Below are 25,694 nucleotides of genomic sequence, written 5' to 3' on the forward strand. Positions count from 1 at the left end.
CAAAAGGTATGCACAAAGTGGCTTCGTACCTAGTTTTCTGATCTGCCTGCGTAAAACTGGTTCGCAAGATAGCAGGAAATGGCGATACCTGTTCTGATAGGATGTTTTCATGTCACAGTACAGATTTTTAAGCTACGTGCGAAGGGCCTAAATGGTCCATACGCACTGCATTTGTGGGAAGGTATTCGTATTCCAGAATGGCAGTGTTATTAGCAATGCAAATTAGTTTCGTTCGCGATTAGCACTTCCGTTGGTGGAGTTGCTGCTTCTACAGAAGAAACCTTGCTCAGCCATCCCTAATTACTCGCTACCGTGAGGTGTAGCGCACGATTCATTCAAAACTTCTTCGAGGGTCGTTAAGGTTGTAACTGTGATCAAGTGACGCAAGAGAAACGAAGGAAGCAGCGAGTAAATAAGTCTATGAGTGAGTAAAACAGCAGAAGGTGTTACTGAGCAGAACAGCCACACCATTCTATCTAGTCTTCTCACAACCCTGAGATGCAGGAAGACAAAAATCTTTTCCTCTTTACGATCGAGAGCAAGAAGATGAGTCTGAACACCTTGGATCACATGTTTCACATTCACGGTCGAAAGGTGCCCAACACCTAGGAGGTTTTAACGGCAAAACTGACAAGTGGAAATGCGTGATATATCCTCCAACAAAGGGTTAACGCGTAGGGTAATGCGTTGGAAAATGAATGAAGTGTATTATGATAATTTTATAATTGGAAAGCAGTGGCGGAGAAAAACTTTGGACTCAATACCGTTTGGGGATCGGCTAGCCCAACTAAATAGGGGATATAAAATGCGTTCCCTTACCCATGTATTCGTTTGCATTAATTTCAAGTCGCTAAGGTACGGTAATCCCTTGCTGGGATTCGTTGCTCCAACCCATCAAGTCACCGCGCGATAAATCAAGATTACCTCAGCAGCGAAGATATAGCTGAAGATATCTCTTAGGGGTAGCGAAGCAACTTCATTTTAAATCGGGACATCTTCAGGCCATCAGTTGGGCGAGAAGACTGCCTAGCATCGAACCTATCCGGTGTCTTCATTAGTCTGAGAAAACAAATCGTTTTTTCCCACAGCTGAAAAACTATCTGAGTATGTTTTCGAGCGTTTTCTTGAAGACTGAGATGGGTACGATTACCTAGTGCTGGAGGCCAAGAAGGTCGATGGTACACGATCACCTATCACGTCCGCGTTTGGTGATGCGTTGATACAGACAAATCATTTTTTTACTTTTCAGTGCTCTTGTGCTCAGCGCAAAACTCTTATTCCAAGACAGCTCTTATCACCTCTAAACGAGATAGAGAAAATGGGTTAGAAAATATCTTACAGCTCCCTCTTACCACAGACAACCGCAGAATGGGGGAGGAAATAAACGATATTATGGCTCGGTAAAATAGGAAATTAGTGTGTGCTCTACCGAATCAGTACCCCCTGAGCTCTCTTGTCCAATCGAGTCGCCTCCCAACTGATTGGGTACGCTTCCTGTGCTCGTGTTTTTACGCATCTCATCCACTCCATCCAGGACTTTTTCATCCTGTGAAGGGGACACGGAATCGGCTGTTTCGAGAAGTCTTTCATGATGCAGCGGAAAACGACCATTGAACGCACAATGTGATAGAGGGTGCGCTGGAAAAATAAGGTTGGCATGATGGAGTGTCGATATGGGAAAAATCGCGAAAGGAAATTATACCTCGTTGCACTGCGTTCCCGGGGGTTTCGCTTTTTTAATGTTTTCTAGATAAGACCCCACCCGCGGCTAATGGTGTGCTCGCTGAATGCCTTTTTGTGATTCCTTTGCACAGGTTGATGGCTCGTTTTTATCAGTTCCTTTTTACTTGCGTAGCATTTTTTCTCGCTCGATATTTCGCTATTTTTTCGCACCTCGTTTCATTCTCGCAAATGACCCACCTCACCCATCATCGTTGGTGGCATTTTTGCCATTAGCGAAGAGATATACAGCAACGTTATGCACGGAAAGAAGAAACATACCACGGCCGCGTTCTAAATATGTCTCTGTTTAAACTCTGAATTTTCCACAGTCATAAGTTTGTTGGGCAATGTGGTAATGTGGCGTGCCAAGTAACGATGATGATCTCCGGAGCTACTTCGCACTGGGGAATGAGAATTGATGGAACTTAGAGTTTGACTTCGCCATCCTCTTGGCGTTAGAAAAGGATCCTACTTGACAAAATTTTTCCCCAAACTGCTAGCGGCAATAGAGGAGGGATTTTTTCTTTATTGAGGAAATGTAAGCTGTTTTTGTTCCCTGTCGCTCCGCTCGATCACTGATTATTTATTGATTATCACATTAACATATTTTAACGTTGCGCAGCCCACCCATCCGCGGTCTTTGCTTGTACGGAAGGGTCATTACTCCTCGCCAAGGGAGATATATTTATGCCTGTCGTTTCTTAAAGCAGGCGCTTGGGTGCAGTGTTGGGTCGTGTTTCCCGCGCTTCCCCTGCAGAGTCATTAATTTGAAATTCAATCGATTAAATCATTATCTAAACGGCATGTTTATTTTGCCGCTCATGCATTGCCCTCTCTTCAATACCGTTGACGATAAAAGAGGATTAAAAGGCGTCCAAATCTCTCTAATGGGATGGGAGAACGGTGGAAACCCTAAGAGGCGTCAGGCTTAATGCAGTTCGAGTGCAACCTGAGCCATGGAACGTTCATTGCCAAACCTTTGAACATGAACGAGAAGCCTAGGAAAATCCGTGCAATACCGAAGGATATTCATCTCATCGCTTCTCCCTTTCTGGCTCATTTATTCTCTCGTACTGTCACATGCGTGTAGTTTTTGAAACTCTTAACCCTTTTATCATGCGGCCGCCCTATAAATGGGTGAATGAAATTTATCTGCATGAAATCCTGCATCCTTTCTCCTGTTCCGCCGTTTGATGGGACTGAGGCCGGCAATCGAGGCAAATGGGGGAGATGTTTTCACTCCATTTAATTTCCACCTCCAGCAGAAATAGGCCTGCCCTTAGGACAACCTCAGACTCGTCATCGTCATCACCATCATCGGCGTCATCATGCGCATCTTGCGTCATCGTCAGGGCAGCACTCAAGTCCTGAAATTCAAGCTCATTATGGCTGGCGGGTTTTGAGGCTGTATGTGAACGAAGTAAGTGGAGGGCGATCAGCCATAGCACACGCATTGCGATGTGGGCCCGACTTCAGACGAGGGTTTGTATCCCGCATCCTGGAACCTTTCGGTCTGTACTTTCGTACCGTAACCTCGGCTTGGCTACGGTTCGTTAGGTAAGCTAAGGCTCTCAGCTTTGATATTATTGAATTATGTCCGTATGAGTGATCATAGTGTAGTGCGTCAATGTGGGGGTGCGAGTATGTTTGTCATTTTCGTTTGCAGGCTCGTCGCGAACGCAGAGAAGGTGAAAAGCCTTTCGCAGCTAACACCCAGCTACGTTGGGTTGTAAGAAGAGCTAGAGAGACACGCACAACGCATCGTTACGAGACTCTTCTTCCACAAGGAAAATTTTCCGATGCGCCTATGCACCGATGCACTCGAGTGCAGTCCAGAAGCGATTCCTCCATTGTGCAAGTGACCGGTTCTCTTGAATTCTCTTGACCGTTCCGCCTCAGGACGTTGGAGTGAAAATGAAAGCTTCACGCTCGATTAGCGCTCAATGAAGTCTGTGTTTTGCTAGCTAGTTGACTTACATTGCATCTCTTCTGGTGCCATTATGCAGCGTGGATAAAGTGCATAATTTAATAAATCAAAGAATGCGGGCTAATTTCGCACGTCGTTTAGAGCGTGTTGGAGATCAAAGCTATATTGCCAGTTTTGAAGCTACGGCTTATAGCCGGCATTTCGGACTCGTTACGGGTGCATTACGCTATTTGCACAACATCGTTTAAGCCAGTTTTGATTGTCTTAAAGTGGGGGTGAAAATTAGCATTTTCACGAAGCATTTTTCCCCGCAGCGCAATCAAATCAACAAGCAACAAAGCTGTTGTTGGTAGAAAGCCGGACAAATGATAGGGAAAAACGGCGGAAAAAAACAGTTTAAAAAACGATTTGAAAAACCCGCCCTCGAACCTAGAAACTTTCCAACCGTAACTGCCACGTTTCTCTACGTTCCATGTGGCTTCTCCAACTGCACCGAACTCATTGAATGCAATGCAACACAACAAAGGCCGCTGTTGTTGTTTTCCTCCCGTGCTGGCCCTCTTCGCTCGTCTGCCATTCCATCCATCCCGGTTGTTGCTCCGATTTTAACCGAACGCACATTTTCATTCCAATTCCACCTTTCAAGCAGACTTTTTCACTTTTCGTCTCGGCTGCAGGGGTTTGCGAGTTGGTCGATTGAAATCAAACAATCGTCGGTGGCTGTCTCAATTGTGCGGCGTTTGTTTTTGCGTTGCTCCCTCCGTTGGCATGCGCTGCTAAGGCTTTCTATTGCTTCCCTACGGCAGCGCTGGCTTCTATGAGCGTCCAGCCCAACCCGCTGGCATGCTTAACCAGTACGCTGAGACTGCACAAAGACTGTGTGAGTTTACAGTTGTTCTTCCGACCAGCTAGAACCGGTGAAAGAGCGGAATATCGTTACTTCATCAGTACCGAGTGCTTCTAGGAACAATACGAACGGCAAACAAATACGACAGCTCACCGACGACTGAGAGCAAACTAAAACGATAGAACATGAGAAAAGGATTGCGACACCACTTTTTGTACAGAAAAAAAATCGTACACGAACATCAGGGCTACTTGAGAAACTTTTGATACAACTTTAACATCTCCACCGTTGCATCCTACGTTGCACGTTCTTCGCAGAACAACAGTGCAAAAGGATTTCAGCAAACCACAACCGAAGTTTTTCGTATTTACAAACATTTTTGCTTAAATTCTCTGCGGTTAGTCGTCGTATCGAGTAGAGAGTATTGTTTGGCATTTCTGTGTGCTCCCTTAATTCTGTGGCGCGGTTTAGCATTTGATTTGAAGCATTACCATTCCAACATCTGCGATAACAAAATCTGTGGAAATTTTGACTGCCAGAATTTTTTTTGATCAATGCACACCAGTGATTGAAGGAGAAGTTGTAGAAGTTATTTTTATTAATATGAGGTAGCGAACTGGCCAATATCCGCAGCCAAAAAACATTTTTGAAGACCAGGTAAAGACTGAATGTTGCAATGATTTTTTTGTTAAATCCTTTCCGGTGTAATAGTAGTTAATATTCCTTTGCTGCCACTGTTCCTTCGGAAGGGTTGCGCAGTATTAATTTAACTACCTCCGGGTGATTAATTTCCGAGCGTAATTCATTTACATTAAAATTGCTTGTTGTTACTTCATTACCGTACCTAGCCAGATGGCGACCATAGAAGGGTTTAACAGGAAATAAAGAGCAAAAACCGTCGCGATGTCAGAGATGGGACTATATTATCTACATTATTCTTGATTCTTGGGTTTTTTTCATACAGCTTATGTTCTTTGCTTGGGTAACTGCAATTTTTTCATCGCTTACTTGCAAAGCGCAACGAACTCATTATAAATGTGGCAAGTATTGAAATTAATGACATTTGTACCCTTTTCGCTAGGCGATTACGAGGGTCATCACTTTCTTGGCGAGAAAAGCCGAGAAACTGTGTACCTTTTTTCTAGAGAATTTAGAAAAAAATTCATCTATGGTTTAAAAAAAAGGCCGATGACTGACACTTTTCTAGTAAAATAACAAACAGAGAAGGATATGTACCTAAGAGTAAAATATGATTGTTAGTTTTTTTTTGCAATTTCACTGCCTATACGTGATTTTAGGTATTCAACCATATCCTTGATTTACAATGTAGCTCGCTAACTTGCAATTGCGTAGGTTATTTTGCTTACTAACATAATAAAACGATAAAAAACACGGTGAGCGCATGATTAGCTTCAAACGAGGAAGAGATTTCCTCTTTCTCGTTCAGAATAACGAAAAATGTAATATAATCAAACATTTTTACGTCAAAATTGCTCCCAAATGCAATCCGTTATATCTAACTATTCTTGCCTTGGCTTAAGCAAACACAACAGGAGGACGTAACAGGCTTCTAGTAAGTAGCTCAGCTGCTCCAACAATGCATCTGCGAGCTATGACATCTTCCATTTTTATTCCACCAAATAGCACCGACCCTCTATGGACCACCCTTCTTTTTTCTGAAGCATCACCGGCTACGTTACCAACACGATCCACTGAGCCCGCGGTAACTACGAGGCTCCTCCTTTATCGAATGAATATTATCCCCATAGAGCCACTGGCCGTCTTGGCCGGTGTTTGGCGACTTTTTCCGCCCCTTGGACAAAGGCGAACAGCGACACAAACCTATGTGGTGTTCCTTGTCGCACTGGTACCCTGATCCGTGTTATCCCAGCACGAAAGAGCAAACAACATTGCTAAAGCGCGACCTTCTGATCCAATGGTGGAGGCGCCTGGTCGCGCTTACTTGAATGTAGTCTGGTGTGGGATTTCTGGGGGCTGAACTGGAGCATGGGTTGCAAGATTGTCTGATGGTAGCTGTAAAGAGCATAGCTTCACGGGGGAATTTCGTGACATATCGTTTTCTCGCTCTAAGGCTCGTTTTCCCCTCCCGGTGTGTGGGTGGCTGTTTGGAAAAAATGAAAAGCACGCGCTTGCGCACAATGCGACGATAAATGCCGGTACTCCTAGCATGTGATGCATGATTCTAGATACATATAACTAGGATAACAAGCGGTTAGACATGCAAGGTCCAAACACAGTGGCAATGTAAGAATGTTTTGACATTTGCTGATAGCTTCAGTAAACGAGGTAATGAAAAGAATGTGAACCGCTGACATTTGAAAAGCGATTTCCACTCGAATCTGTCTATGCAAAACAAAACAAAAAAAATTTACTACATTACATTGACTTATTGTTCGTCAATCTATTTAAGTCTTTGAGCATAACATTGTATTGTGTCATGCTATGTTTTCGTTCGTTGGTACATTACAAATTGAAATTTTAGTAGAGTTCTGTTATCATATTTACAATTTCTGAAAGGTGAATTATGTTCTGCTAGAGCAATGTGAAGTTAAGCGCAAATGTCAGATTTAATGACGCCTATCGACCGGAGGGATCACATAAGGGATATATGCTAAGAGATGGCTTGTAGCCATGCGATTTGCTCCCCTTCTAGATTTCTCAACCAAATGTAATTGTTTCGATGTCTGGCCAGTGTACACAATATTTGAAACCATGCAATGCAATAGACAGCGCTCAACAGACCACAGAAACCAATCAAAACACGTATCAGTCACAGTCATCCATTTACCAAATGCAGCAATACAGGCCTTGCTCTTCAGCAATCAACAATTTGCCTTCCATCTTCCTTTTCCTGCATCTGACCAAATCAGTTTTGCTCATTCTTGAAGTAGGCTTAAATGTGAGTGTTGAGATTGGGTGTAAAGTTCAGAGTATAGAGAAGGAATGGAAATGGAAGGAAGGTATGGAAATGGAAAGATAAGGAATCTATGAAGGGAAGTTGAGCTTCAGGAATGCAGGTACTCGATTCAGACCAATCAGCGGTCATCTTCTTAATGCACTACACTGTTACTTGAAGTCCTGTTCTCGGCTTTTCATGTTGATTAAGACATTTCTTCTATCAATCTCTGAACATAGCATTACTGTTGCATTTCAATCCACCCAATCCTGCTTCGTGCTATAATGAACTTTGGAATGTACAAACATTTTGTATGAAACAAGTATTTAATTTGTGGAAACGGATAATTATTAATCTAAGATTGCTCTGATCAAATAGCCTTGGACAATTCGGAAAAATATTAGAATGCATTAGAAATAAAATACAAAATACCAAATGCAAAGGAAGAAGTTCTTTCACGAACCTACAAACAAAACATATATGTACAAAATTTGACCCAAAAATATGAGATCAGATCAGTATCAAAGTTAAAGATTCAAAGAGTTGAAATTATTGCAACGATTCGCACAACAACACAAATACTGCACGACATAGATTCAGCATGTGAAACAAATTTGCGTACGAATCTAGACGTTACAATGTTCTTTTTATGAATATAAGCAGTATGCAGTTAATATGTTGAAAAAACAACTCATAAAAATTTGACAAAAAACTTACATTACTCAAGTTGTCTTTTATATATCCTACAATAAGCATAGCTTGGCTTGTCTGACATAAAGCCCGATTGATTTACGGTTATAACGACAAAAAAAACAAGCGGGCAAACAAGCGGCTAAACAAACAAACTCCCAATCGATCTGGTTCGATATTCGGTGTTCGATACCGTACAACTGGAGAGTAAATCGGCAGAATTTCATGTTAAATTCTTCTCGCACCATGAGACTTCACCCCATGAGTCGGCCGGGTTAAGAGTGGAAAGGATGTGAATAGTGAATTGTCTATTGTTCAGGTGACTGTTGAGCGTATGACCTTGAGTTTGGGCAGTTATCCCTTGCAGATAGGAGTACATTTATTGGCTGTTCTCATTGGTGAACCTTTCTTCAATAAGTATTTATATTCTTCCTTGCATCAATCCTGCAATATAATAGATGGTTAAAGCCAGCAAACGCTTAGCCGATTTTACAACGCCCTAACGGCATGACATGTTGAAACACACAGCTAAGTAAAGATGTGCTTTACCTCAAAAGCATCGGTCGGGACAGTTTGTTGGCAAACGAACAAATGCTCATACCAAACAAAATGAAAACTTCCTTGTATGTTGACGAAACGAGCGACCCTTCTGGGTGGAATCCTTTCGAACACGCGATGTCAAAAACAAACGTTAGCTTTGCGAGGATGTTCGAGAACGAGACATACCAGGAAGCAGAGGAAAGCATCGAACTGACCGTTCCGAGGCTGTGTCCGTCCTTGGTTGTCAGTTCTCTTTTATGGGAGATAATTTCACAAATCGGCGAAACGACAACATGCCATTGCCATTTTTGAATTGTCCGGTCTCTTACTCTAACTCTCGTGAACACAGCGGACTCGTAAGGATATCTGGAGCATGCAAGCGGATGAAGGCGTGCGTGTCACCATATGGTGTAACAGAGTTTTAAGTATTAAGTGATGATTTATTTCCATATTCTCTTCCTTCTACCCCGTGTCATTCCTTCCAGGTTCCCAGGGTATTTTCCTTCAGTACTTTTACCTCCACTTCCGTCGTCGTTTTGAGGCTGCATCAACTTGCCTTTATTCCACCGCTGTGCAGAGAGGGCTCAACCGGATGCCCCATGAACCGGAAGGACCCTTTGACCAAAACCGGATATCACTGAGTCCCTACAAAGGATCGTACACGCTGGCCTAGCGTCTCGTTAGTGATATTGGTAATTAGATTCGCCTCTTTCCAAACAATATCCAAAATCGCAATACCATTGTTACACTATAAGCTGTCTTTCAACCTTATACACGTTCTCCCCGCTGTACCGAGGACAGAGTGGTGAAGGCTCATGCAGCGAGGAATTGCGGAAGGCGCATGCATTCGACACCAATTTATTGTCAACATGTTGCTCATTAATCATATTAAAATTAGTGTTTTCTCCCATCAGCCCTTTAGCTCCGGTTGCTGCCAGTGCCGGCACATGCGTGAGGCATATTCCGGATTCGGGTACTCGACTGGCCGTCAGATGGAATTTACGTTCTTCTACCCATTTCACCATCACACCCTTTGAAACACGCTTCCTACTAACGCTGAAATGAGCGCGTGAAAGCGATTGTGTGGGTTGCATTTTCCACCCCGCGGTACAACCCACACGAAAAAGCCGCTTTTCACAAACATCCGCTCTCTGGCTCTGTTCATTTTCCTTCCACCTCGGCCGTTCCTCGTGTTTTTACACACAAACACACACGCAAGCCCTTCCGGATGCGATGAGCTCTCGATCGTCTACGAATGGAATGTACAGGAGCGGAAAATAAAGCGCAATTAAAACCATAAGCGACACCGATTTATTATCATTCCCAACGCGTTCGCTCTCGCCTCATAAGCATACCTTCGTACAAACAAATACACACATAGAAGCAATGTTTTCACACCACGTACATGCAACAAGGCTGACCATGAGGCTTGTTGACGCTATCATTGCAACTAAAGAAAATGGAGAGAAAAGGTTGCTAATGAATGCATTGCAAGTGTAGCGCGAAACATAAACATAACATAAACTGAATCTGGGTGCCGGAAAGTTTCATCATCAGAAGGAGCGAAAATTTTGCACATCATCAGTTTAATAAAGCTTGCCTTCGATTTTTTACTTTTCAAGTTCTCTCGTATATCTGCTTTTCATTTTTATTACGTTTCACGATGATCCCTCGTACCTAAAGTGTGTAAAAAAGGAGAAAAAAAATTGAATACGCACATGCGATGTATACGCGGTGAAAATGATGGAAGAAGGAAGCTCGTAAATAATTCGCTATCAAACCCGCCGTTTTGGGCATTTATTCTGCAACACGCATCGTGGAAGAGTGTTGCCGAGCAACAGGAAATCAAGGTTCACTCGTTGCCAATTGTACCGATGGATCGCACTCGGAATAAAAGAAATGTCTCTTTTCAGGGCTTCAATGAAGCAACGCTATCAACATCATCAACAGCACCGGCAATTGTGTTATTTATGTTTTCTTAATTTGGGTTTTTTTTGCTTGTCACGGTTCAACACGACTGCGAGGCAACGTAGGTCCTCAACGGAACTGCAGGAAATGAATCCGTTCAATTTTATACTAGTAAGAGTACTTCAGTCGGAAGTGGTGGCACCTTCTTCTAGCAGTAGAATTAATTAAACGATTATTAAAACCTCCGCACGTTAGCTATTCGGGAGTAGCCTGGACGGTGAAGGAGCGAAACATATCGACTGTGAAGTAAAATAAAAAGTAATAAATTAGATGTAATATGGTGATTTGAATTGACAGACAAGCAACATAGCAAAGTGAGAAATAACAATAAAACAATCGAACAATGTGAATGTGGTAGAGGAATGATAATATAAATATTTATCAAATACTTGTGCGCTAAAGGTGCACAAAGTGAAAAAGGACGGAATACATAAAGAAGCAAAAACGTGAATGGAACGAAAATGCCCACCCTAAGAGTGTATTTGAATCATTTACTCAATTGCGTGTTTGAGAAGAAAATCTCGGCCAGACAAAGATTTTACAAGCCAGGGCTTTACGCGAACCGAGAGTCAAATTTTTCACGCAATTGTTATTGCATCTTAAGGCTCGGAAAGTTTGAGCATAATAAAAGTTTGCGGTGCAACAAATGCTTCGACTTGCGAAGCAACTAAATTGCAACCTCATTGAAGTTTCTGCGCATTTTAAAGCGAATCCCTCAAAAATCATTTTTGCCTTTAATCCTCGCCCTTTTTTACACATCTCCAACGGCTCTCATGGGGGAGCTGCGTTGGGAGAATTTGGCCGCAAAAAAGCAAACAGCAAAAACGTTGGACACCACAAATCATCCCGATAGCGCACGCCAGCCGTGTTGGTTGGAATGCGAGGAAGAATTTGAACCGTCCTTTGAATCGCATGACGACACAAGCCGGGATGGCGGCACGAGAAGGAGCAGACACGCAACGGAAAACCGGAAAAACGCAACAATCTATCCTGAACCAGACCAAAACCCGACCCGTGCCGGTGGCCGAAGCGTGGCTAAGCGAACGGTAAAGGTAAATTGAGTTATCGTATGGGCAATTAATTTCCTTCGTCCCCTCTTTCGCACTAATCCCGACCCTCGCCAGTTCGCAACTTTTCCTGGAGCATGCTGCGAGCATGAGCTCGGGCGACGAGTCGAGAATGAGTACTCGGGCCCTTCCCGGACGGCTTTTTCCCGGGTGCTCGAACGGCTCGCAAAACCTGCAAATCCTTCACCATCTCTTCCGCTGCCGCTTCCGTTAGATCTCCCCCATGCCGCCACACATCTCAACTCGTGAGCCAAATTCACGGCACCAGTGGTCAAACGATCGTAATTAATGGTAATCGATTTACATGTTTATTTAGCCTGAAAATAGATACACTCAACCACATCTCTCGCTCTCCCTCTGACAACGGTAGGGAATGCCTTCGCATCAAGTGGCCCAGAGTCAGCGGGCCCACGAGACCATGCGGAATGGCAAGAACACACACGCGCGCGCGCACACACACACATAAGGGTACAGGGCTGCGAGTGGAAAGCGTCCGGAAAAATGGTGAACCTGGTGATTAATTGCTAATTGCAATCGTCGGGCGTCCACACGTTTCGCTTCGATTTTTGTCCTCACTCCATTCTATCCGTTGCGGATTCGCTGCCTCTCATTTTCTTCTTTTTCGCATCCGCGCCTGTTACACGAACAAAAGCGAATCTAGCAAGAAAGCAAACAAACAACACCCCGAAGTAAGATGGCGTGGTTTATTGACAAAAACCGTTTGTAGAGGCGGTTAGCTGAGGACATCGGATCGTAGTAGACGGAGAATGCAGGATGGCAGGCGGGGTAATTTCTTTCTAATCCATCTTGCCGGAACTAATCTACGGGAGGGAAGAATTTGCTTTCCCACTACGAAGCCATGTGTGAGGCATTTTTCTTCCGTAAACAGTCATTTCTCTTGGTTTGGGGATTGTTTTTGTTTTGCTCTAGGCCTGCACCCTCCAAGGGTTAGTAATTTCTCTTATTGTGGCAGAATGGGTCTTTCCACGCGGTAGAGACGGAGATGGATCAAACGGTTGTGTCTGAAATATTTAGCTGCCCACCGCATCTGCCGGAGGATTGCCCTGATTGTGGCATTGCGGGCCGTTGTAGCTATGCTAAAAGTATCGGAAAACATCTTGCGAAACTAATCGCATGGTAGAAAAGCAACTTTCTTCCTCCGCATCGATTTTCTATTACGGTTCGTTGTTTGTTGACGATACCCTTCTAGGATTTATTATATTGTACGAAACAATAGTTGCCGTTGTAAAACAACTAGTCTACGGAAAATCAGTAACGTTCAAAAGCCCTACCGTTTGGGAATATAATCGTTGTAACGATTAACTGCGATTAAATTCATTCATATTGAACTACAACGCTAAAATATGATGTCCAGCATCTGGCTGGTGCTGCGCTTCCTCTCATATTTCACTCCTTTCTTATCCTAATCTTCACGAAGTCCGCAAGCTATATTTATTGTTAGCCATAACATACCAAAATGGGAAACAAATCATTGCTGACCATTTTCTCATCCTCCGCTGCAGACTTCATTTTGTTTGCAGCGTTAATGCTCCGGGTAGCGGGAGCGGGAAATCACATAATGAAAATGATGACAAAACATTATTTTCTTTGCCACCCACGGAGAATGCCCGCGTTGGGGTGGGTAGAAATTAAGATCGATTTCCTACCGGTTTTCGTGGTACCGGCACCTAACTGCGTTTTGTCCTCCTAATCGTCGTCCAACGCTAAGACGTTTGTCTACCAAAGTAAGCTAGCGATGGGGAAACCGGGATAAGGCTAGGGAAAACTCCCATGCGAGAGGTGATAAAAAATGACACTAATCCGCCCGGAAACGACAATTCCGGCGGCGCTTATTTACCGCTGGCTGCGGGGTGTTGATTTACTCCTCTGCGCGACACTTACTTAGAGATATTCTTTCCCTTGTCGTTCGCACGCTGTCCTAGCGAAGAACATAAATTGGAGATTGCCGAAACTAAAGCCCGAAAGGAGGTCAGGAAACCAGCGCGGGTGTGTTATTTGTTCCCATTAAGAAATGTCGCCATGGATTTGTGCCGAATTCCGAACAGCGTTCTGTTATGATTACCTCCAGTGAGTAAGGGCGATTGTTCTTCGCACGATGAAACTATCCAGCTCAGAGATATTCAGACACCGTTGCCAGACAAAAATGAACATTCTAGAAAGCATAAAAGGGCATTGACACTTCAGGCGAAGAGTTGAAAAATCCAACAGATAAACCGTCTGTTCTGCCCTTGATTCTCTATGATTACGTATGGTCAGCGTTGTCTGGCGATTTTGATAGACGCAAGCGAATAGGAGGCCAAACGACGCCTTTCATCCAGTGGTAGCTTGATAGCCAGTTGTACAAGCTTTGAAGCAGTGCGGTCGAATGGAAATTTTCCCTATCGGGGGTGTTCTTACAAACGGGTTGAGGCCGCCATGGCCATCGACTCCGTGGCTCGGTTCGGAAGTCAAGCGAGTCGGTTATGCCGGCTGGTTGAGGATGATGCTGGCTGAATTGTGCACCACATGTTCTAAAAAACTGGCTTGAAATATGTGATACGCTTCGCATAGAAAGAGCGAGGAAACACCCACCAATTGGTGTTGGGTGTCTGCAGATCCGAATGAACCTGTGGCCAAACAAAAAACATCCTTGGGTCGTTTCTGTAAACTCCCTTGCTCTGGAAAGCGCCCGATATCACGATGTGGTGGGTGATAAGGCGCGCCATTAGGCTGTAGCAAGTGGCTGCACAAAAGTGTCTTCCTTCTTCCGCACATTTACCTCGCTGTATCCATTACACGCATGCAAACCATTACACGCAGACAAACCAAACGTCCGATAATCGGCTCTTATCTGTTTTACACTTCAGTCACTCCACGTTTGGGAGCAAAATAAACGCCAAGCCCACGTGTTCCTACTGCCATACATGTCTTCAAAGGGCTGGACACGTTCATTGCTCGAGCTCACGTTTGCCATAATCGTCCTGCACCAATTCCGTATAAATTTTCGTACCCCTTTTCCATGGGTGACAACGCAAAGGCAACTGTTGGTATCAACAACGCAACTCCGCTGTCAAACAGCAACGAAAAGAAAACAAAAAAACGAGGCTCATATTCGTGAACACATTCATTTTATCGATGATTTTTCGGCAATTCAGAGGGTTTTTCGACCGAACGTTGGAACGCCACCACGCTATATGCTCTGCTGATGGAAAGATCTAATTTCGCAGATAAGGAGCGCGACACGCGGTAATCTGCGCAATTTTTGAAATCCATGCAGGACAGCTCAGTAGAGCGTATTTTTTTCTCTTCGCTCTAGGTCATGTTTAAACAAACAATCGATCATAAAAGCGTATACGCCTGGGAATATAGAATGCTGGCAAGAGTATACGAGCAAACCCATGCAATTCGCACAGTTCGTTAGACACATTTTGAAAGTATAAATCGCTGATGAAATAATTCACGGAGAAATCCCTGTCTCGGAGGAACCGGAACCGCTTCGAACTAATGCTTTGAATTCGCTACCCGTGCTCGCTTAAACAAATCGCAAAAATACCGTTAAATCTCCCTTTTGCATCCGTTTGCATTATCCTTCGGCCGACCGACATTAGCTTGGAATAATATAATTCTGATAACAGCTTAATAATTAGTTTGTTAAAGTAATTTATCTTAATCTTTATGAGCGGTGCCGTGAGCCTTATTGCCTCCTACTCGCTCAGTCTCTCATACGTTCTCGTGATTGTAATTCCTAGCAGGACGAGAGAGAGTGATAGCGTTAGGGACAGCAAGATCTTTTCGAACATTTTGATCGAGCGAGCGAGTGAAACCCTTTTCTTCCACCCGGAAGGAACACGGATGGGGGAAGCAAATGACCAAGCTAACAATCCCTATCTTCCTTCGGCCGTACTACCACTGTTTCATCCAGCTTGCTGCAGGGTAATTTGTATTTAAACAAACTTCTCGTTTCTTGCCTCATACATTATCATTATTATACCGGGCTAGAGTTGAAATCTCAGTCCCGCTTCAAGAATCGTGTGTTTCTCCAAACGAATATAGCCGGTGGCGGGACTGCATCTGCGAAAAGCAGTTTTTAAGTACGTGTTTTATAAGCATTCGAAACCAGAAACTAGTGTCCGTGTTATCACCAATTCCCAGGAGCCCAAACGACTCGTTCTAGTCGGACAGTATAACTTAATTAAAGACAAAATCAAAAGGACTGCTCGTTCCACTCCTTTGTGACCCTTACAAGATCCACAAATGGCGTTCCGAATAGGAAGTTGAATTTTACGCCTTATGTTTATCCTTTCGCTGCTCGTGAACGAATAATGGTGAGGTTTTACATTGTTCCAGCCCCAACCTATCCTTTTTATCCATTGCTCTTCCGAGTCGCGTAGTGGCAGCAAATCATGATGTATGTAATAATTTCAACTCCGAAAAGTTGCTGCTGGATCTAAGTCGACCCTACCATGATTCCACCAGGGTAGGGTAGGGATAGTTATATTCCTTGATGTTGGTACTTCTGGCTTCATAGTTGTCTCGCCCGATAAAACCGAGTGATTGGGCTGGGCACGCACTCATTCCTGCTTTTACCCCCGTCGATTTACGCTTAACCTCAAATACATTAGGTTGGCCAAAAACTGGCACTTTTTCTATTACGTTAGACTTTCCTTACCGGTAACCCTTTTTCGCACCAACCCGCGCAAAATAACACAGAACTCGAGGAGCAACGAATGGAAATTACAAACAAATGTTACGTGAACTCTAAATCATTTCTTTGAGGAATGGTATACTGGATGGCAGGATACGAAAACGAAAACAGTACGAAATAGCAAGCGATGCGATGAGGGGAAAAAGCGGAATCAAACTTTGCTTGCCAGCGTAACTGATTTATGGTACAAATTTTTGAAATTTCCCACTTGTAGCACTCTCCCCCGACCAGGGTTCCGAACCTGCAATTTCACACACCAAAACACCAGCGTGTGTTTGTGGTGCGGCTGTTGCCATTTTTATTTTATGCGATTTGTTCATTTGATGTTACTTTTTCTGAAATTCAAAAAAATATTTGTTTGCAAAACAAAGTTTTTTCGACGGAAAGTCTCAACTGCTATCCTTATGCGAATTGATGAGTTTATCGAAATAGAAATATCTTTTTTTCCCGTTCCCTACTAGGTATGAACTGGTTAAACGAGAGTTTGCTGTACTTAGTAATTGATACTACTCGTACATTTTTTTAAATATTGGGTGGTTTTTAATATTCTTTCGCTTAACACGGTTATCGGAGTTTGCATATGAATGTGCAAGTACCATGCAGCCCGGGAGATGGATTTTGATTGACAACTGGAAGAATCTGACATTCAGCTGTGGTATCACACTTACTAGGAATTTGTGCGTTGTAAAATAATGAGCAACGGAGTTTCAGCAAATCAAATAATACTTTCTTACTCATTTACACGCCCCCACACATACCCTAATTTACCTTTCAGTGGGGCAAGGGGAATCTGCAACAGCTGGCACGTATATGAAACAAACCAGAGCTCTATGATCTTCCAGCTACCTAAGCTTTCTTTCTGCTCTTGCCTCGAAAAAGGACCATAAAACACTTTTAATGTCATTATAAATCTTCTGAAGATTTACTTCCCGTTACAGACAAACCTTGCCGAAGAAAGCATAACCAACACGCTCTTTTCCGGAGTGCGTTATTCTAACCCTCTCTCTTTTTCACACTACTTTTGCCCTACCACCATCTTCCAACATCCATTTGAAAAGCAGACACAATTTTCAGACATGAATGCGACCATTCTGCACTTTTGAATGGTGTTTCGTTATTCACCGCGCGAGGATGATCGAAATTTTCTGGTCACCATCAACTGAGACCGATTGGAATGCTTTGAACTTCGAGAACATGAGCGCTAGCGGATTCTTTTGGCCAATGTTGTCCCGGTTTGTGGTCAAGTGTCCTTTTACACACTCGTCTCAACCAAGCCTTATCTTTAACTCTCCCAGCTGTATAAAATCGAAGGTAGCCTTTCCCTAGCGGTTTGACCGGAAGAAGGTTTGAAACCTAAAGTAACCTTTCCCTATTTAACCCTTCGATCCTTCGTTCACCATATTTCATTCACCTTTTCCGTAAAACGCTTGCCTTTTCCATTCCCGTGGTAATTACCCACCTCAGCTCACATTTCTCTCACATCTCAAGGGAACAATTTATTACTTGACCAAGACAACCCTAAACCGAAACCATCAAAGAGGGATCCCTCTTACTCAGCCTGCATGATCAAGTTTTTTTGGTTTTCTGCTCGTCCTTCTACCTACTGAGAGCAAAAGATAAACGACAAGCACCTCATCAGATATACTGGTATGAGTTTTCTCACGTTTACGCCTATACTGCCATTAGGGTGCAAGCTCCAACGATTACAGCCCTTTTAGGTTTTTGTTAGTTTCGAAAATTTATTCGAAATTCTGCTCAAATTGGAACAACACAATAATTTAATTTTGAAGCCACTCGAATATCGAAAGATAAGAACGGTTGCATGAAGGAAAAAGGGCTGCAATCCCCACACAGGACAACGAACTGCGAAATGAATATTTGGAGCGTCTAATTCTGCCCATCTGTAATCAAGATTAATGGTGGGGTAGGGAAGTGTGCAGTGGGAAAAGAGTATTTTCTTCCCGTCATCCACCGAAACATGTGGTACAAAATATCGATTTGTCCATCTATTCATAGGTAATCAATAGCAGGCAGCAAACGAGGGCAAATCGATTTTGCAATATTTACCATTAGCCAGCTGTCTTATCTTTTCGAGCATGGTTCTTTCGGGCCTTCCATCCAGCCAAATTTTGGCAATTTATTTCATACTCTAGCCCGTTCCACTATCAATGGTATGTAAAATAGCAAGACTAATCCTGCAAACATGAAATATATTTCCAAATGTCAACATAAATTTTACATTTGGTAAAAATCATGATAAGATTTGGTAAAGAAAATTTGATAACTCATTGATTTACTATAAACTGATTGAGTTTATCATTCAGATAATCATTCGGCTTATTGTTTTAGATCAAGTCAAATTGAAATTTTCAATTGGCCACATTTTAATCGTGCTTAGCTTGCACGCATGGTGTATGTTTTTGTATGCAATTCATGAACATACTTTTCAGTTCTATTTTTTTTTTGTTTAACGCGTTTAAATTAGCTCTACTAGTTTCTGTTTTATCAACATTCTTCACGTATACCTTTACTATTGTATACTCAAAACTTTTGCCACAATAAATAGAACCATAAACAATAAATAGAACCCTTAAATTTTCTTGCTTGCAACTTGTAAAATTATCCTTTTTTCAAATATTGTACTTTTGTACAATTTCTAAAACAAGAAAGCTAATTGAGAATGGACTATTGAAGGCGGAAAATCATGAAAATAAAATAAGGTTAATAGTGAGATGGACGATACGAATACAAAAACAAAACACAATATTAGTAGTACCTAATGAAATTACACTCTGGTTGCACGCAAGCATCGTGGATGCTATATTTGGCTTGTATCGACTTTGGCCCAATATTGCACTCAATATAGCTTGAGTCTTGGGTTTTGCTGCAGTAAGATGAGAAGATATGAAAACCTTAGGGGGCGAGGCCAAGCGCGAAAGTTACATTTTACACATATACGCATCGTACGTCTGCTTCTTGGTGGGTCGTAGTTTTCTTTGATTTGGAGCTATTAAGTCGCAGCAAAGCGAAGGAATTGGTACGTCCAGGGCTAACATTCCCGGAAACCAGATGTTTGTATCGTCGCCGGAGCAGGCGCATGTAAGCGGGAAAACGTCAGTAACGCAAATCGTATTTGCAACTCATGGCGGTGAGACATGTGTACCGATTAGCTATATTAATCATGTAACAATAAGAATGTAGCCTTGCTTCTATTTGTGAGAGCTGACCACAAACAGATTAATGCGTTTATACTTGAAACAACACATGTGAAGCAGCATGATCGTCTAGCAAACCCCAAATAGCGTCACAGATGAGCTGGTCCATTTGCGGCTTTAATCACGGAGCTCACGAAAATAATCATTGAGTGTTCGTTCTCCCAGAGCGTCTTGACTGCTCTCCACTTCGAGCTCTATTTTTATACATTAATCGTCAATTCGTTGCATGCAGTTCAGCAAATAAAAGAAAGAAAAACATCACCCACGTGAAAGCTTTAACCAGAGTGCACGCGGACGATACAGCCGTGCAAAATATGGGCACGACCCTGACCATTGTAAAACTATGTCACACTCCTCTAACTTAAAACCATAACTTGTTGAAGTGAAACCACTGCACCAGTAAAATTAACAAATACAGTGAATATTAGTAGGGACAAAAAACAGTAGAACTAACTCAACTCTACCTTTTTTTAGCAAAGGATGCTTGTTATTTCCATATTTCATAATTTATTTTATTTGCTTTTAACTGTTCAAACTAACATATTCTCTCTCTCGCGCTCTCTCTCTCTCTCTCTCTCTCTCTCTCTCTCTCTCTCTTACTCATTCTCTTTCTCTTCCACCCTTTATTTCTCTGTGGTATTCAGCTCGAAATAGTGGATGATTTTGGAGGAAAACCATAAATAAGGTTTCCATGCACGTTCGTTGTATCATACGTACTTTTTTCGTCGTGGATTGCTTACGTGTTTTAACATGATTGGTAAGAAGAAGAGAGATAAGGGATCCAAAAAATAAGACAAAAGAGTTAGGCTAGTAATCGAGAAAATAGGCGTGAAGCGCATGTCATTGACGACGGGGACAAAATTGACGGCAACCCGATATGCAGCGCCAGATAGATCGAGCTGCGTTGGCAGATGGTTGCAATAGAAAATGGACCCTCACCACTCACCGTTGGTATTACGTCTACCCGTAATCGTGGATTGAATCGCAGCTGATGAACAAGGAATTCGATTGAACACGAATGCGAAGCATGACCAAATCTAGATTGAAGACGACACTGCGATCATTTGGTACCATTTACTCAGTATTCCTTTTAGAGAAGGCAGTGACACCATGACGGAAACCGAGAGGTTCGAGCTTGGAAATCGAAGGAGTACGAAGAATACTTAGGAATCCCTTACATTCCAATGCGTTCAGTGAGTGCATTTAGAGATTTCGCGCCACTTGCTGGTAAGGGTGATATGAAATGTATAGTGTTGACTAATCAGTATGTGTAGCAATGCAATACGGTAGTCATAAATGCTTTTAAGACTATTTTAAAACTAGACTCGCTATGGAGCAAGGAATTGGACGGAACGACTGTTATATCAAACGTATAGCTGATACCAAGTTGAATTTATTTTGTTTTTGATATATATTTTCTAAGGTGGTACTTATTTGAACAACGTCCAACTTGATCGTAAATTGTGAGGTTTAAATTAGCAGAGGTATAACTTACACTTACTACTAGTATTGTTATTTTTTGCCTAATAAACAAACAAAAGTAAAATAAAACATACCATGTACAATTCGACAATATGTTTAAACGATACGGAGACGGCGATATAATAAAACCGCAGCGAGTAAAGGCACGACTGCATGAATAGTGTGTAAATAGTAAAAAATATTCTGGAGGTCAAAATTTCGAAAAATGCGCGTCAGGATATATTTTAATTTGTAGTACTATATACACTAGTAACTTTTGAAAGGCACTTTTTCATCTTTGGGGTTTTCTTTGTTTAACCTAACTTAACACTTCCCGTAAAATCGTTGTTTGGGCACCACCCTTCTAGTGTCACTTCAAACATCGATTCTTAATGTATGTACATTTTAAATCAATATTAGGTCAAAGATTACAGAATAATTATAGTTAATAGCTTAGAAATAAGCTGCATTTTAATGTGTACTAGCATTTGGTCGCTATTGGTCGATGCAATAAAGATTCTTCATTCGTTCGAGAGTTCTTTTGCAAGGTTCAAGCCATGAACTTATTTTCTTCCTCTCCAGAACACATTTTCTCTTCTGCACTTTTCGAACGGCATCAGAAGTGTCGAATCGGTGAGAATGATGGGGATTTGGATGAATAAGTAGGTGACGGACGAGCGGCGATGGTTGGAGACGGCATTTGAACACGAGGCGTTTCAATAGACTCTTCGATATACAAATTGCCGGTGGCGGACTGTACGTCGCGAGCTTTTTGCACACATTTTTCATCTATAACGACAAAAGAGTGCAAAAAAGAGAAAATGGATGCTTAGAGAACAGAGAATTTTTTTTAGAATATTTGAAGAGAAAATAAAGAACGTCCTATGGTGGATTGTTTCAAAAATACGTTAAAAAGTAGCTTAAAAAAAGGCAGCGCTATGATCATTGTGGCATGATATATTATGTGCAATAATATTCTGTACTAAAATATGCAAGCGTATGTAAACCATTTGTGAGAAGTATGGATAAAATTAACATTATTGATGAAGCGAATCGGATGTTCAACGAATTAAAATGTATTTGTAAGACGAAAGATTATCAAAAATGCATTGTTATGCGGTGATGAATAAATGTAAACGTCGTGGAGTTCACATTTTTAGTTCATTGAGACGTGTTAGTCTTTGAACAGTTTATATTGTCGGTTAATATACGTTCCATGTTCGTGTATCAAATCCAGATTCAGAAGTTGCCTGGTTGGATTGATGCAAGTTTCAAGCGTTCTCGGTAACTACCAATGGTTTATTTTTAAACCACAGCGAGTGCGCCTACATACATGAATATTCTAACTCACAGAAGGAGGACAATGGCGCAATACGGTTTATTTGTAAAACAAACAAATCAGTCCCTTAGGGAATGTACTGCCATTTCGATTGACGCATTGCGGCCAAAATAAGGCTAACAGTAGCTGTTAAGGTATACATTATGCAACTGACCTTCGTTTATTTCCCACCTTATCCTCCCTAATGACATGATTAGTTAGCAAAACGAAATTATAAACTTCATATTCCATATAAATACGAACAATTACATGATCAAAAAATTGAGATTAATAACCAACGTATGCTGTCAGTTGCTATTTCTTCAATTAAAAAATATGAATTTAATTGAAGAAAGCATGCCGATTTGTTCACAAATGTATTTTTAATGATAATCTAATAATCTTCAGTTAAATAATAAAGAACCTTTCGTTTCTAGTCAAACCCATGAACAAATCAACTGCTTTTGATTGCAAAATGCAATACGCTTACGTTTAGAAATATCGTTCAGCGCTTTCGTTCGGTAACTATTTTTGGCGTCCGAATAACAAGAGTCCAATGGAAAACACTCACCCAACAGTTGGTCTAGATACACACAGCGAACCTCAATGGGATGACGATGCCCGCTAGTGCGCAGTCGGCCATGATCGAAATTTTCCAGCAATATTGGTCCGCTCTCGATGTGTTGCATACTGGCCAGGTGGCTCACGAGCTGCGCCGATAATGCTTCCATGTCTTGCAAGAGGAAAAAAAACCGAAATTTTATTAGTAAAGCAGACGAAAAATTATTGAATGATATATATATATATATATATATATATATATATATATATATATATATATATAAATATGTAGATATATATATATATATATATATATATATATATATATATATATATATATATATATATATATATATATATATATATATAAATATGTATATATATATATATATATATATATACATATATAAATATATATATATACATATTTATATATATATATATATATATATATATATATATATATATATATATATATATATATATATATATATATATATATATATATATATATATATATATATATATATATATATATATATATATATCTATATATTTATATATATATATATATATATATATATATATATATATATATATATATATATATATATATATATATATATATATATATATATATATATATATTAAACGACGGCCTGACATACACATCTTTAACAACTGTCAATAAGCATTTAAATGGGTCAAGGGGTAAAATCGATTCAATTTAAATCGTCCTTTTGAATATGCACGTACCTGCGTCAAAATGTTTCTCGATACGACGCCATTGGCGACTTTGGTTAAGCGCCACGCAGGCCGCCGCCAGAAGAAACAATAAGCAACCTATGATTGCAAGAAGCAATGATGCTACCTGCCAATCCCATAAAATCGCCTCGGTATCTGCAGCTGGTGTTATTCGTCGGTATGAATCGTCCGATCCGTCTTTCCGGCGCTCCTGTAAGTTTATATGTAACCATGGCCTAAGATCAGGCAATTGGCTGCTAGGACACTTAGTTTTCAGGCGCTCATACCTCTTTCCAATGATTATCCCGGACCCGTCCAGGCATTATCTCATTGCTGTTGACGTGAGAATCCATTGGTAAGTGAGGGTGAGAACGGTGATCGGCTGCTGTAAGATCCTTCATCGTACCGCACACCGTGTTCATGTAATCCTGGCACGGTCGCAAGACAACCTGGTGATCCGCACACATGGTGCACGGTACACATTCGCCAGCTGTAGGGTCCCACCAGCTCACACGTGACTCACATGCAGCTGACACAATCGTTACTCCTCCTCCTAGCCACCCAGAAGCTCTGCCACCAGCTCCGCTACCACCGAGATCCATCAGTTGAAGCAAGATAGCGAGCAGAACGAGCGTGGTAGTTGAGATGACACCACGTCTCGTCCTTCGTCCTCCTATTCTGCGTCGTATGTGTGACATGTCAGACGTAACGGGCGCGTGTGTTCCAAGTATTGTGGAGGTGTATGCCTCTAAAGCGCTTGATATACGAAGTAAAAAATGGGTATGCAAATTAATGGTGGGTGTAGGCATAGAAACAGAGCAACTTCTCCAAAATATACGCTAACCACATTTGGATTGAAACTGAAGTGACACTGTGCAGTAAACCGGAAACAGAAAAGCGAAATGCCGGAACTCGTTTTGGATCGGAGAACATATAGAAGATGGACAAGTAGAGATGGTTGGAAGCAAAACAATATAAGTACAACAAATACAGAGGTGAATCTGCTACATGACGGAGAAAAAGAGAAGACATAATCCATAGAAGGAGCTCGCCAACAACTTCCGCTACGAGCTTAATGTTTCATTGGTACAACGTTGTGAAAATATTAATTTCATGAAAATATACAAGCAGAACTGCTTTCAAATGCTGAATGAAACAACGCAGAAATGAAGAAGAAACCCCGTCATGCAAGTGAATATGAATATATTTCGTTTTATCACAACAAGTATCGTAACAAAATATGAAGAAACTCAAAATAAAATACTGCAGCTCTTGAAATTTGTATATAGCTATCCGGAAGCTTCTTACTGATAAAGTAATCGACATACAACGTTGTGCTGCAATTGCTATTATTTGTTATCTTACTCAATCAATATTTAATATTTCTTACGCACCCAATTAAATTTATGAGATGGGAGACATAATTGTCGCTAAACGAAAAGAAGAGACAGATATAACGAAGAAGACTGGGCTTCTGCTGCCTATTAATTTCTTCAAATTTTCTTTGCTTCAAGAATGTTATCAACTTTTTCCTTTAAATTGTTATATTGTTCTCTGTTCAATTATGAATGAAGTAAGGTTATTTGAACGGTACAACATATGGCTTGACCATATACATCAAATTAAAAAAAAAGGTTGCGAATAATACAAATCACAACAAAGAAGCCTAATAGAAAACACTAGCCTCATGAACGGTAGCTTTCCTTTATAAAAATGCCAACATGTATAGGAAATATCGCAAAATGAACTGCAAATGGAACATGAAAGAGCGATACTAGGTGAATGCAAAATCTAATAATACAAAATTGATAGGAAGTAAGAAGCGGTAAGAACAGTTTTCATTTCCTGTTCGCGCTGTGACTGGTAGTTGTTTCGTTGCTAAGCTATTTATACGCTCACCAACCCCTCCGTACAACTTGTATTATTCCAGTCCCCATGACTAATTGTTTAATATAACTGCAACTTGTTTCAATTGCATCCAGCGCAAGGCATGTACAGTGTTGTTAGAAGTT

General features: G+C 41.4%; 1 protein-coding gene across 1 annotated transcript; it reads right to left on the bottom strand.

Annotated features, from left to right (window-relative positions):
- Positions 1-21,675: 21,675 nt before the first annotated feature.
- On the bottom strand, positions 21,676-24,347 carry LOC128728305 (tumor necrosis factor receptor superfamily member wengen; the record flags this gene model as incomplete). Its single annotated transcript, XM_053821925.1, has 4 exons — positions 21,676-21,848; positions 22,949-23,110; positions 23,695-23,893; positions 23,970-24,347. Coding segments are annotated over 4 exons (912 nt in total), but the record flags the coding sequence as incomplete, so codon positions are not given.
- Between the last annotated feature and the right edge of the window lie 1,347 nt (positions 24,348-25,694).

Source organism: Anopheles nili, chromosome X, assembly GCF_943737925.1.
Source record: "Anopheles nili chromosome X, idAnoNiliSN_F5_01, whole genome shotgun sequence".
Classification (NCBI taxonomy): Eukaryota; Metazoa; Arthropoda; class Insecta; order Diptera; family Culicidae; genus Anopheles; species Anopheles nili.